At 53.4% G+C, this 12692-nt stretch overlaps 4 protein-coding genes across 4 annotated transcripts; 3 read left to right on the top strand and 1 right to left on the bottom strand.

The window, feature by feature from the left end:
• Nucleotides 1-2439: 2439 nt before the first annotated feature.
• Nucleotides 2440-4047, top strand: H6S33_001122 (uncharacterized protein; the record flags this gene model as incomplete). Its single annotated transcript, XM_044832465.1, has 2 exons — nt 2440-2712; nt 2800-4047. The coding sequence occupies 2 exons, from the start codon at nt 2440-2442 to the stop codon at nt 4045-4047; spliced, it is 1521 nt and encodes a 506-aa protein (XP_044694089.1).
• Nucleotides 4048-4472: 425 nt separating this feature from the next.
• On the bottom strand, nt 4473-5333 carry H6S33_001121 (uncharacterized protein; the record flags this gene model as incomplete). The annotated part of the gene is made up of 3 exons (XM_044832464.1): nt 4473-4855; nt 4959-5250; nt 5322-5333. 3 exons carry the CDS (start codon nt 5331-5333, stop codon nt 4473-4475), a joined length of 687 nt encoding a protein of 228 aa, XP_044694088.1.
• A 670-nt stretch (nt 5334-6003) lies between these two features.
• H6S33_001120 (uncharacterized protein) lies at nt 6004-7059 on the top strand (the record flags this gene model as incomplete). Its single annotated transcript, XM_044832463.1, has 1 exon — nt 6004-7059. One exon carries the CDS (start codon nt 6004-6006, stop codon nt 7057-7059), a length of 1056 nt encoding a protein of 351 aa, XP_044694087.1.
• Nucleotides 7060-11580: 4521 nt separating this feature from the next.
• Nucleotides 11581-12616, top strand: H6S33_001119 (uncharacterized protein; the record flags this gene model as incomplete). The annotated part of the gene is made up of 4 exons (XM_044832462.1): nt 11581-11607; nt 11664-11850; nt 11917-12289; nt 12355-12616. 4 exons carry the CDS (start codon nt 11581-11583, stop codon nt 12614-12616), a joined length of 849 nt encoding a protein of 282 aa, XP_044694086.1.
• Between the last annotated feature and the right edge of the window lie 76 nt (nt 12617-12692).

Raw genomic sequence — 12692 nt, 5'->3', positions numbered from 1 at the left:
ACCAAAAAAAGCGGTCTGGTAATTGGCACTACCAACGCCAACTTATTAATTAATATATTGCGGCCCCAAGAAGCATAATCTGTTAGAGAGCGGCGCCGTAACCCTGTTGTTAATAGATAGAAAAAAGTGTGCACAGCCACATTCATAATATTAGGCGGAAGCTTGAAGAACTGTTTTGACTTTATATCAAATACGCTACGAGCGTAGCCAGAGAGGTTTCAACCAGCGTCCTAGATATAGAATACCACGGTGATAAAGTATCTATACTTTCCCCAGCATAGAGATATCATCCTCTGCACATGTTTGCAACCCAGCGGCCAGTAGTAGGTGATAAATGGTCCCGTCAAGATGTAAGCCCAAGTAGACGGACAAGGATGAAGTTATCAACTCTGCAACAAGGAGTCCGAAGTCTTGCTCGCGAACTTGAGCGTCAAGCTGAATTGCAGTTGGCCCCAAGTCCCAAAAGAAAACTGAGTACAACGTTCCAAGATGGCCCTATTTAGGATGGATGGAGTGAAGGCACTTCTAAACCTCATGAAAAACAGATGGAGAGTGGACTAGCTATGTCTTCTTCCAATCTCACCCCACCGTGTCTTATATTGTCAATTAGTATATGTGCTAAAGACATTGAGCTGATGTTCCAAAGTCCAACGGGGAACCACAGATAGTTTGGACAAAAGGTAGAACCAAAGACGAACAATTGGGCCGGAACTCGTTCCTAAAAGTCAGCAGTCAAATAACCAAATAACCAGAAGAGACTGGTCTCCCTGATAGAAACCATAAACTAGACTTGCAGGCCAAAATACCACGATCAAAGCTCTCTGCTCCCTAGTCATATTCTAATTTAGCATGGAGGTTAACAATCCCCAGCGTGCCAAAGACAACAGACTTTATGTCCGTCAGTTTATCTGGCCCGGAAGAGAAGTGGTTAGGACTCTGAGCGCAGACAAAAATAAAATGAAGACGAGCAAAAAGCAAAAGCCAGCAGTCTAAAGGTAAAGGGGTTGGAGGAACTGGTCGAAAGCCAAAGTCAAAACTCGCAAGCAAAGACCCTCTAATACAGGCCCCTTTGTTTCTTGGCCATAATTCAGTTTAACATGAGAGCTGATAACGATCCCCAAAACGACTCAAGGGTATACATACTAATGCCCATAGAACCAATTCCTACAGAATCAACACCAACCCAGAAACTGATAGAGCGAAGGGGGCACTCTCATAGAGGGGCATACACCAAGCAGAGAAGATGCTGCATGGCTAGGCCGCTCTTGGTACTTGACGAGGGCGGGGGATTTTGTTTCGTCATATGCGGGGGGGGTATCTCATCATATACTCAGTGGAGGGGGATGTGTGTGGGAAGAGGAGAGGTACATGTACCTAAAGTTAAGTTAGTGTGGAAGGGTGGTAAGGTGAGCGGGTAACACCTCAAGTCAGGCTTGACGGAGAGCTTTTTCCTTGATAGACCAGCTTGCCCATCAGCGAGCGTCCACCCAAAATTTGGTGGGTAGCAACCGTTGCAGCGGGCGAAATAGCGGGCAACGCTCGCGCTCGCTGATGGGCAAGCTGGTCTAGCTGACGCATCAGAGAGGGTAATTGGTAGCCTCGTGTCTATCTCCACTAGTGACAGTAATTAAGGCTATGGCCAGTGAGGCGCGCAAAGGCACAGGCGGGCAGCCGATGGCTCTAGATCTGTTGATGTACCGATTCTTAAAATCTTCTCAGTGGGTTTGACCTGTGCACTATCTATATATCGATAGTTTGGCAAATAGCGACGAAGGAATATAGACCCCGATTTGCCATCGATATCACTAAGCCAAAACTGCATACATTGTGACTGTAGCTCTCTGTGCGTGCTGCAGTGCTTCTGTTATTGAAAAGAGTCTGCATTCCAGGCCTACGGTCCAGGCGAGTGATATATCATGATTGCCAGTGACCACAAGGTGTTGACTAGTATCAAACAGCAAGAATTCTTTCCATTAGCCTCGACGAAGATTCCATATAACAGATTATACTCTTCATATCTGGGTCTTCCTGGCCCTTCTCTCAACCATCCGTCGCAGACGGTTGAGTATTAGCTAGCCCAAAAGTTGGATCCACCCATAACTGCCAGTTTGCCACCCCGTGAAAAGTAAAAAAAAAAAAAAAGGAAATATAAGCAGACAGAAGATCTACAAGCAGCCCCGGTGGCTGACAGGAACGCCTCTCCGTGTTCAGCTGGCAGCGAGTGATGCCCCGTGTCTCACCGCCAAGGCCAACGACGTAAACTGGCGGTTCTGAAACCGTCGTACCTATCACCTTCCCTGCCACACCCCCTGCACGTACCTACCTCTCTCCCCCCCCCCCCCGCCATCTCCCCTCCATCTCCTATTCCCATTTACTCAACATCAACACCATATATTCAGATTCTGCCATCACACACAGACATATACACGCTACAGAGATATGGATGCTTTCGACGACGTGCAATGGAGGAGCGGCACCGATGATGACACAGACAACTCACGGCCCGCTACGTCTCACTCCGAAGACTATGCCCAACATACACTACACGATGACGACGACGACGACGACATGGCACCACAGGCCGGACCCAACGCTGATGCCGTAGATCTAGCTGGCGTAGGCGACGAAAAACTCATCACAACTGTTGGGGACCCACAGACAGTGCACGACGGGACCAAGGATGCATTTGTTTCCTATCTTGTCACGACCGACGTGAGAAACACACCAAGCTCCAAGCTATCCCACCCCATACAGGAGAGCTATAGCTAACACCCCCAACCTTGCCCCCCCTCCCACCAGACCGACTTCAAGACCTTCCAACGCCACCACATTACTGTCCGCCGGCGTTTCACGGACTTTGTCTTCCTGTACAAGGCGCTCTCGCGGGAGTTTCCGCAATGCGCCGTCCCGCCGCTGCCGGACAAACACAAAATGGGTGCGCTCATCTCCAAGACCTTCCAAGCCACCGCTCCTCGCGCCGCGCCCACTGACTATCTCCCAGAGTACGTCCGAGGGGACCGATTTGGCCCTGACTTTACCTCGCGCAGAGCACACTCGCTGCACCGCTTCCTGAAGCGCCTCACGCAGCACCCCGAGCTCCGCAGAACGCCGCTGCTGTTTATCTTTCTAGAGACGCCGGATTGGAATGCTCACATGCGGAAGAGGCCCGCGAAGGGTGCTCCGGCCAGTGCTAATGATCAAGTTGGTGTGTTTGAGGGGTTGACAGACACATTCTTGAATGCTTTCAGCAAGGTGCATAAGCCCGACCGGCGCTTCATTGAGGTAAGAGAGCGCGCAGACAAGCTAGATGAGGACCTCGGCCATGTCGAAAAGATCATTACCCGTGTGGTCCGCCGCGAGGCCGATTTGGAATCAGACTACGCGGACCTATCGAAGGAGTTCTTGAAGCTGGTGGACCTCGAGCCGGAGCTGGCGGGGCCCATCGCGGTATTTGCAGATGCGGTGCAAGCGACAAGTACGGGATTGAAGACGTTGAAGGAACACACGGATCAGGACTACCTCGGCTCACTTAGGGACATGGAAAGCTACATCGTTGCTCTAAAGTCTCTTCTCAAGACCCGGGAGCAGAAGCAGCTCGACTACGAAGCGCTGACAGACTACCTCACCCGCGCCGCCGGGGAGCGAGACCAGATTGCCTCTGCGCCCTCGGGAACCACGGGGCTAAGCGGGCCAACAGGATTCCTGCGGTCCAAGATCGAAGATGTCCGCGGCGTGGACCACGAACAGAGCCGGCGCGACCGGATACGGAAGCTCGAGATGAAGATTGAGGAGCTGACGCGGGAGAGCGAGAACGCGCGGAACGTGACGGAGATGTTTGACGAGGAAGTGGTCAAGGAGGTGGCCAACTTTGAGAGGATCAAGAGCAACGAAATGAAGGATACGCTGGGAGGGCTGGCGGCGGCGAATGTGGACTTTTATAAGGGCATGATTGAGACGTGGGAGCGGATGCTGATGGAGGTGGAGAACGATGTGGTGGAGCATGAGCAGCAGCAGCAGCAGCAGCACCACCGTGCGGTCTCGCCATAGGAGGAGGGGCTGGTTCGTGTGGGTGTGGGTGTGGATGATGCGGATGCGGATGCGGGCGTTTGGGATTGGGATTGGATGGAATGTTAATGGGGGCCTACGAGGGCCAATGTAGTTTTATCTTTATGGGACCTCAGGGCGGCTGAGCTGTAGCGCCTCTCTTTTTTTCTTTCTTTTTTTTCTTTCTTTCTTTCTTTCTTGTTTGTTTACGATTGTCTCTTTTTCTTCTTTCTTGCTATTTTCTCATTCGCAAAAAGGGTTGTTTCTTCTTCAACAGGATAATGATGGGTCTACATGTTACTTTTTATCTCCCTCTTTCCTCTCCACAGTAGTAGTCATCTAGAACCTCTCGAAAAATAAAAAAACCTCACAGCTTCTAACCATTTACATTTACCTACCCAACTACGTACCTCCCAGTACCTCCCCATCTACGCCCCATACCCCCCCACCCGATCCTCCACCCGAACCTCTATCCTCCCCTCCTCAATCTCCCTGCCGCCCACCCTGATTCCCGCCCTCATCACATCGCCCGCCACCACCTTTCCAACACCCTTCGGCGTCCCCGTCAGCACAAGGTCATCCTCATACAGCGTCGTCACGGCCGTGACATGCTGCAGCAGGCGCGGCACCGCAAACAGCATCAGCGCCGTGCTGTCCTGCTGCCGCACCTCCCCGTTCACGCTCAAGTACAGCTCCGCGTCCTGCGCGTCGGGGATCAGCGCCCTCGGGATGAAGCCCGACACGGGGAGGAAGGTCTTGAAGCCTTTGCAGAGCGTCCAGGGGAGGCCTTTGGATTTGGCGGTTTCTTGGTCTGCTCATACTCCCCATCCACATGTCAGCATACCGCACCACCCTATACACACACAGAGAGAGAGAGAGAGAGAGAGAGAGAGAGAGAGAAAGAGGGGGTATACAGTTCCGCGCCGTCATGTCAATCCCCACACACCACCCCTTGACGGCATCGAGGGCATTCTCGGCCGTGAGGTCGTCGGCCTCGCGCCCCATGACGGCGGCGAGCTCAACCTCGTAGTGCAGGTCGACGCCGCGCGGGCAGAGCACGGGCCCGGCGTTGGGGTGCAGCAGCGTGCCGGGCGGCTTGAGGAAGAAGAAGGGGGTGCTGGGGGCGGTGTTGTTGAGCTCTTTGATGTGGTCGGCGTAGTTGCGGCCGATGCAGGCTATTGTGTGCGGGGTGCGGAGGAGCGTGCGCTGTGGTTTGGGGGGGGGGGGGGGAGTGTTAGTGGTGTGGCTAGGAGGGAGGAGGGGAGGGGGGGAGGTACGGTTAGTGACATGGTGGTGCAATTGATGTGTTTGATATTGATATTGATACTGATATTGATACTGATATTGTGGGGTGTTGACGGCGCTTTTGTAGCTGCTGCGTCGGGGGGGTGCCGAGGTTGTTGCGGGGTGCTGGCCGGGTGCTGAGGGCGCTGCACTGCAAGGATCGGGTGCTGGGCGGGTGAGTTTATAGCCTGGGACGGGGAATTGGTAACGAGTTGCTGTGGGAGCAAGAGCTTGTGCAGATAGCTCTAGCTACAGGTAGTGAGTGAGCTGCAGATGCTTTGGGGTCGAGCCGCAGCTGCAGAGGTGCTCTGGCCAGAGCAGATGCCTGGCGCTGTAGTCAGCTGTGCGGCGCCAACGAGCCAGCTGCGGGACTGCGGGGCTGCGGGGCTGCGGGACTGCGGGACTGCGGGGCTGCCTTTCCTTCGCCTGGGCGCGAGCAGAGAGCCGGCATTACTAATCCGCCTCTCTGATGGCTCTACTCCTTTTGTTCGCTCGTTGCAGTGATCGACGGTGCTGCTGCTCGTGTAACCAAGCGTTCACTGAACACCATCTCCACTCTTCATCTTCGCTCACCTCTCCACCCTTCATCTTCGCTCACCTCTCCACCCTCTCTGTCACCGCCCCCACAACTCTACAACCCCGCTCCCACAACTATCACCACCACACACACCCACAATGCCCTCCACCGAAGCCGACGCCGCCACCTACGCCACCACCTCCACCACCGACTTCTACGACCTCCTCTCCATCCCCACCACCGAGACCTCCCCCTCCGCCCTCCGCAAAGCCTTCCGCAAACAATCCCTCAAATGGCACCCGGACAAGAACCCGGACCCCTCCGCAGCAGAGACCTTCCACCTGCTCACCATCGCCTACGACGTCCTCTCCGACCCCGGTACGCGCGCCGCCTACGACGCCGCGCGCACCGCCCGCCAGGCGCGGAAGCGCCGCACCGCGGCGTTCGACGTCGACCGCCGCCGCATGAAGGAGGACCTGGAGAGCCGCGAGCGCGGCGCGAAGCGCGCGAGAACGGAGGTCGAGGAGGCCGAGGAGGCGTTTGAGCAGATGCTGGGGAAGCTGCAGAAGGAGGGGGCGGAGCTGCGGCGGCGCCGCGAGGAGGCGCTGAGGGCTGCGGCGAAGGAGGAGGAGGAGGAGGCGGCGGCGGCGGCGGCGGGAGTGGGGGAGCCGACACGGTTTACGGAGCTTGATAGGACGCTGAAGGTTAGGTGGAAGCGGCGCGGGGGTAAGGACGAGGAGATGACGGCGCGGCGCATCGAGGCGCTGTTCGGCCGCTTTGGCGATGTGCAGGACGTTGTTGTCCCGCCGGTGACGGCGCCGAAGGAGGGCGAGAAGGAGAAGAAGTTCCGGACGGCGCTCGTCGTGTTTGTGTCTATTGTTGCGGCGCACGCCGCTGTCTGTGAGGCCGCCGCCTCCGGGAGCCGCGGGGAGCTGGCGGTGTTTAAGGATGTCACGTGGGCGGGCGGGAAGGAGCCGGATCTGACGCATGAGCCGGCGGCGGCGGCGGAGAAGAAGGTTGAGCCGCCGAAGGCGAAGCCGAGGTTTGCGTCGTTTGGGGGAGGGGGTGGAGGAGGAGCGGCGGCGGCGGCGGGGGTGCAGGGGACGGATTATGAGAGTATTACGTTGATGCGCATGAGGGCGGCGGAGAAGGCGAGGATTGAGGCCGAGATACGGAGGCAGGATGAGGAGGCGGAGGCTGCTGAGGCATCGTAGTAGAGGTGTGGGGCTTTGTGGTGATGGTATGGGCATGGGGCGGTAATGAATAATGGTTTAGTTTAGATTCCCTTTTTCGTTTGTTTCTTTTTTTTTTTTTTCTTTATTTTTTTTTAAACTGGGGAAATATGGGTTTGGGAATCGTAGCTATGTGCCTAGGCTTCAGTTCCGAGTGTGAGTTGATGGTTTTCTCGCAGTAGTTAATTGAGCAGGAAAGATCAACCCCGGACGGAATATCAATCGTAGTTTCCACTCTCTTGGATTCAAACCTCTAGCAATAATCACATTGCCAGTTCGAAGTCACAATCCTTAAGAAACATCTCCCTAATGACGCTGAGCCGACGAGCGCTAAAATAATGAGTCCAATACCAAGAGACCCATTCCCATATATCCCATTCCCTTGGATCGCAAAGCTAGGACAAGATATCAGATAGCGGTCATCTTTGGTGTTTGACCTCCGAGTGATTTCCCATGAAGCCTGTCAACCGCTGCGCCAAACACCGCTCCTAGCCCATCCGTTTCCCTCCCCTTTGCCGTACATCTCTGGGATCGCTCCTGTTGATATATATAAAGGTTGTGGATGAGGGGTCTGGAGGAGCTATACTCTGTTAGTCTCCCTTTGGATTTAAGGGTGTTCTCTGTACTTTCATGGTGCTCGCAGCTTCTTCTCCCTATGCCTAGGATAAGCTAGGGTGTCCGCATTAGGGCTAATGGAGTCCCAAGATTCTTCCGAATCTCAGCCTATTGGGCGTGGGTTTTACGTTCTTCATAAGCCCCAGCGCAGTTCCCACCCTTCTACCCCTTGGTCTAGTCTTTGCTGGATACAATGTTGTACATGTGCTGACCACTCAGGCCGAGGCTGCGGTTGACGGGTCGGTAATCTATATGAGCATGAGATTCGAGACCATTATCGTGGGATTGTGGGAGCATGGTGGTAGTCGCGTCTCGTGGCTCTTTCGTGGATGTTCGTGGGTTAGTCATGGTTTATCACTCGGTCAAGACCCTTCGACAGCAGTGGTTCTACTTTCTCCTTTCTGCTTTCTGGTGGGACACGGGATGGAGTACTAGCGCGGTATCTGGTTGGGAGATTTACAGTTCTTTTTACGCCCGTAGGCCTGTAGAGGCAACGATATGGGTGCTCTCAGCGTTCTACGAGGGCCGGAGTGGCACTTTGGATTGATTATAGGACTTAGCTAGCACGATACTGCGGTGGGGGGTTAAGTTGTAGCCAAGGCGAAAGATGAGGCCGTAGAATCTGGATCGGGGACAAAATGAGCTGGGGCCTGGGCGGGGCGGGGCGGGGTGGGGCGGGGCGGGAAATGGAATCATTGAAGTTACCCTCTAGCGGGTAGACAGGTATAAAGGAAGCTCGTTCCTCCCGTTCCTTTCACAACCACATCCCTCTTCCCTCTTCGCTCCTCCCACATATCTTTCATCCACCTTCCCACACTTCTCCATCGCACAACAACATCCCTCCCTCTTCCATCTTCCCACACTTCTCCGTCTTCCCACACGTCTCCATCACAAAACCCAACCCAACCCAACCTTCCCCACCCACCCTCTTTATCTCACGGCCCTACATGTAATTATCCTGCGGTTCGGGTTCGGGTTTGGGTCTGCCCCTCCGCTTTAGCTTTTGGGTGTTGTTGGCTTTGTGCATCGGCTCCTCCGCAGCATAACCAACGGGGACTATATGTGAATCCTGGCCCTCTTGGTTCCCGTGTGGTTTCGCCTGTACCATCTTCTTCCACCTGCCCATCCGTGGGGGGGAACGCCTGGCGGTACAGGGAGATCTATAGGGGGTATCTAGATCTGGCTTTTTGGGATTATGGTTTGGCTCATGGGGTGCTTGGCTCGCGGGTGGCTTTCTGGGGCTTTACGGTTTTATAAAGTGGGGAATAATGGGGGATATCATAATGGGACTGGGGGCATCATCGTGGGGTTTGGCGTTTGGGATTCTTGTGCGGTTTCTTTGGGTTATTGATCTTGCTGGGTTTGGTTCTTTCGGCTCTTGGGTTTCGTCTCTTTCGGCATTGGCTCCTTCACAGAGTGGTAATCTGTGCGTAACTATCGTAATGGAGACTGTGTGTGTGGGGTTCAGCTCTCTTGGTTCCATGTGGTTTCTCCTGTATTGACTGGCAATCCAGTTTTTGGCGTGAAAAGAAAAACAGGATAATACAGGGAGATCTATGGGGGATATCTTGCTTTTGTGGGGTTTTGCAGATTGTGGGGCGTTTGGCTTTCTGGATTCCCGTGTGGTTTCTCCTGTTTTACTGGGGAAGTCATGCTGAGCGCCCTTCATTTGGCGTGAAGAGGAAGACCTGGTAAAACAGGGAGATCTACAGGGGGTATCTAGCCATTTAGGATTTGGGTTTGGATTTTGTGGGTTCGGTTCGTGGGGTGGCTTTCTAGGGCTTTGCAGTTTTATCAAGTATCCACGTAAGTGGAACAATAAAAGTAGTGCGCTTGGAACCGGGGGAATAATCGTCGGATTGGACTCTCGGGATTCTTGTGTAGTCTGTACTTACTAGTCTATAGACATACCCGCACGAGGAGATTGGCCGTGTATAGCAGAGGGATATATATCTTGACTACATATATGGGAGTAAGGGAATCATCGTGGGCCTTGTACAGAAATGGCTGTATTAGCCCTTTGCACAGCTCAGCAAAATAAACTATCTGGGTCTAAGGATTCCCGTGTGATTTCTCTTGTCTTTCGGTAGTAACTTTGCCGCCTTTTGGCGCGGAGAGTGATAACTAGATTGACAAGGAGATCTATAGGGGGTATCTGGGACTTTGTATTTCTTTCTTTCGGCTCTTTCTTTGCTTTGCCATTGGGGTTTTGTGGGGTTTTGCGCTGGGTATGGAAAGGTATGGGGGCTTTGCATCGACTGTAATCTGGCAGGAGGAGCAGGGCTCTGTTACTGGGCTTGCTGATATATATATATTACAGGAAGTAAATTGCAAAGTGGGCTCCCGAGAGTTCCGGGTTCTAGGAATAAGGGGAAGTGGCAGAATACGTACATGTATGCTACGGGGAAATCGTTTATTATAGACCGCAGGAAGAGTTTAAGAACTGTTTTTAGTGCTTATGTGTAATAAAGATTCGGATTGTTGAGCATGGGATCGACGAGTGCTTGAGCTCATGGTAGAAGCTGCGATAAGACCTCGAATTGAGTTCTTCAAAGTAGTCTGCACGATTGATTCTGGGCCCGTAAATATCTTTTCTCTGCAAGCTTCGCTGCAATGGGGGAGATTCGTCTTGGATTTAAAAGCCTTTTCACGGTAACGAAGCTTTGCCGATCATGATACATCACTCGTGGCACAAGACACTGAGGAATCCGATGTACGGAATTCTCACTAGTGTCAACCGCACTTACACGAGAAGGCTTATAGATCTTGGGAATACGTGGTTTCTTCAGCTTACAAGGCCTTGTAGCGGGCTAATTCGTAAATTATTGCCTGTTTGTGGATGTCAAAAATAGGTTCTTTAACTAATGTATTCAGTGGACTGAGAGAGCCTATACCCTTCTTCTCAAAACTCGAGCTATAGTTATGAGGCTTGATATAACAAAGTCAAGCTATCACTCAAGATGTGGTGCCCCAACTATTGAGATGTTTTATTACCCACGAGGCACTAGCTAGAAACAAGATAACAACAACAGAGTACGAGCTCGCAGCTAAGATAAATTATCGAGGAAACCCTAGTATGGGAAGGATGAAACCAAATCCTCTCTGCCAAGAGTAGAATTTATATTCTCGAGTGTAGATGGTTTCATCCTGACCTAGGGAATTTTTCTTTCTGTGATGAATTAAGTGACTGATTACCCTGAATCAGGATCAAGCTTAAGTAAAGAGAATAGAAGTCCAGATATTGCTAGAAGACTATATAATTGATCATTCTCCTCGAATCTCTGTCTTCATTATAATGGCTTATCGAACCTTGGGGCTCAGGGTAGTTATGGACAGATAACAAGTTATATAGCTATAGACCTACTACTGGCCACCTTGTACAATCGCATGGGTAGCAACACAAGGGTACGTATACGTTAAGCTTGAGTGTACAGAACCGGTTCCTCCTCTTCTTCTTCTTCCTGGACTGACATCCAGCAACAGCTAACCAATGGAAAGGCAAGTCTTTAACGGCCTAATTAATCCAATTATAAGCTTCGTCTTAATTAATTGTTCTAAAGAATCTAGCTAGGGATATCCCAAATGCAGGCACAGTCGTAATTATACTCAAAGTATTCGCACTTTGATACAAAGATCGACGAGCCAACCACCAACGATATTCCGAACAAACAAAACAGCTTCAACTTAAGCAAAGATCGGCACCCAAGGCCAGCTGTTTACCTCGGCGTGGAGATAGCTACCCCGGCATATGTAATCCCGCCGTGCATAAGCCTCGGGAACAACCCCAGACGCCCAAGTACTTTAGAGTAAGTACCCCACACACACACAGACCATGGTAAGTAGCTCCATGTATTCCTATATCTCTCTCTACCCATCCACAGATCCTATATGACCGCTCTATCCCCCGCCTCCGCGGTACCTCCCCCCCGCCTTCCCCTCCCCGCGTTGAAAACCCCCGCTAACCCACCCAGCAAGCCATCGCCAACCTCCGCAACTATGCAGCTCCCCTAACCAACATCTACAGCGCCCTCCCCCTCACCCGCCGCGCCGCCGTCCTCCTCCTCCTCTTCGCCGACCGCCGCGGCGACCTCAGAGTCGTGCTCACCGTGCGCAGCGCCAAACTCAAGAGCTTTGCCGGCCACGTCGCATTCCCCGGAGGTCCGTTTACATAGCTTCCCCCCTCTCTCTCTCCACATACAGCGCGCAGCTCCTAACACCCCACAGGCAAAGCCGACGCCGGCGAAAGCGCTTTCCACACGGCGCGGCGCGAAGCCTTCGAAGAGATTGGGCTGCCGCTAGACTCGCGCGCCTTCACAGTCGAGCACCTGACGGAGCTGCCGCACTCGCTGGCCGTCACGAACCTCGGCGTGCGCCCATGCGTCGCCTTCCTGCACTGGGACCGCCGGAGCAACGTCGAGGAGGCGCTGGCCCCGCGCGTCGACGAGAAGGAGGTGGCGAAGGTGTTTACGGTGCCGCTGGAGCGCTTCCTGGGCGTGCGGTACGGCGTTGATCAGGCGCGCGGTGTGGATCCGGAGGTGACGGACGGCGTGGGGTGGTATCAGGGGAGCTGGGTGCCGTGGAATGGGAAAAAGTGGAAGTGAGTCTTTTTGCTCTCTCTCTCCCGTTCACCTGTTTCCCTCTACTCTAACACAGCACCCGCAGGATGCACGAGTTCCAAGCACCAGTCTGGGACGCCGCCACCCTGACACGCTACCGCGTCTGGGGCATGACGGCGCGGATCCTGGTCGACGCTGCGCGCATCGCGTATGGGCGCGACCCCGAGTTTAGCTTTGTGCCTCAGGTGGGCGACGAGGACATGATCCGGGAGCTGCTGGAGGAGGGCGAGCTGAGCAAGCCGAAGGAGAAGGTCGAGAGCAGCATGATATATAACAAGGCCGAGAGGAAGAGTAAGGAGAAGCTGTAATTACCGTAGGCGTTTTCCTAGATTGTTCTGTGTTTTTCGGTCATGTGGTATCACTCGGCTGTGTCGGTGGTGGTGT

Source organism: Morchella sextelata, assembly GCF_020137385.1.
Source record: "Morchella sextelata strain SCLS chromosome Unknown scls_10, whole genome shotgun sequence".
Lineage (NCBI taxonomy): Eukaryota > Fungi > Ascomycota > Pezizomycetes > Pezizales > Morchellaceae > Morchella > Morchella sextelata.
Note: the sequence above shows the minus strand (reverse complement) of the source record. Positions and strands in the feature narration are given on the sequence as shown.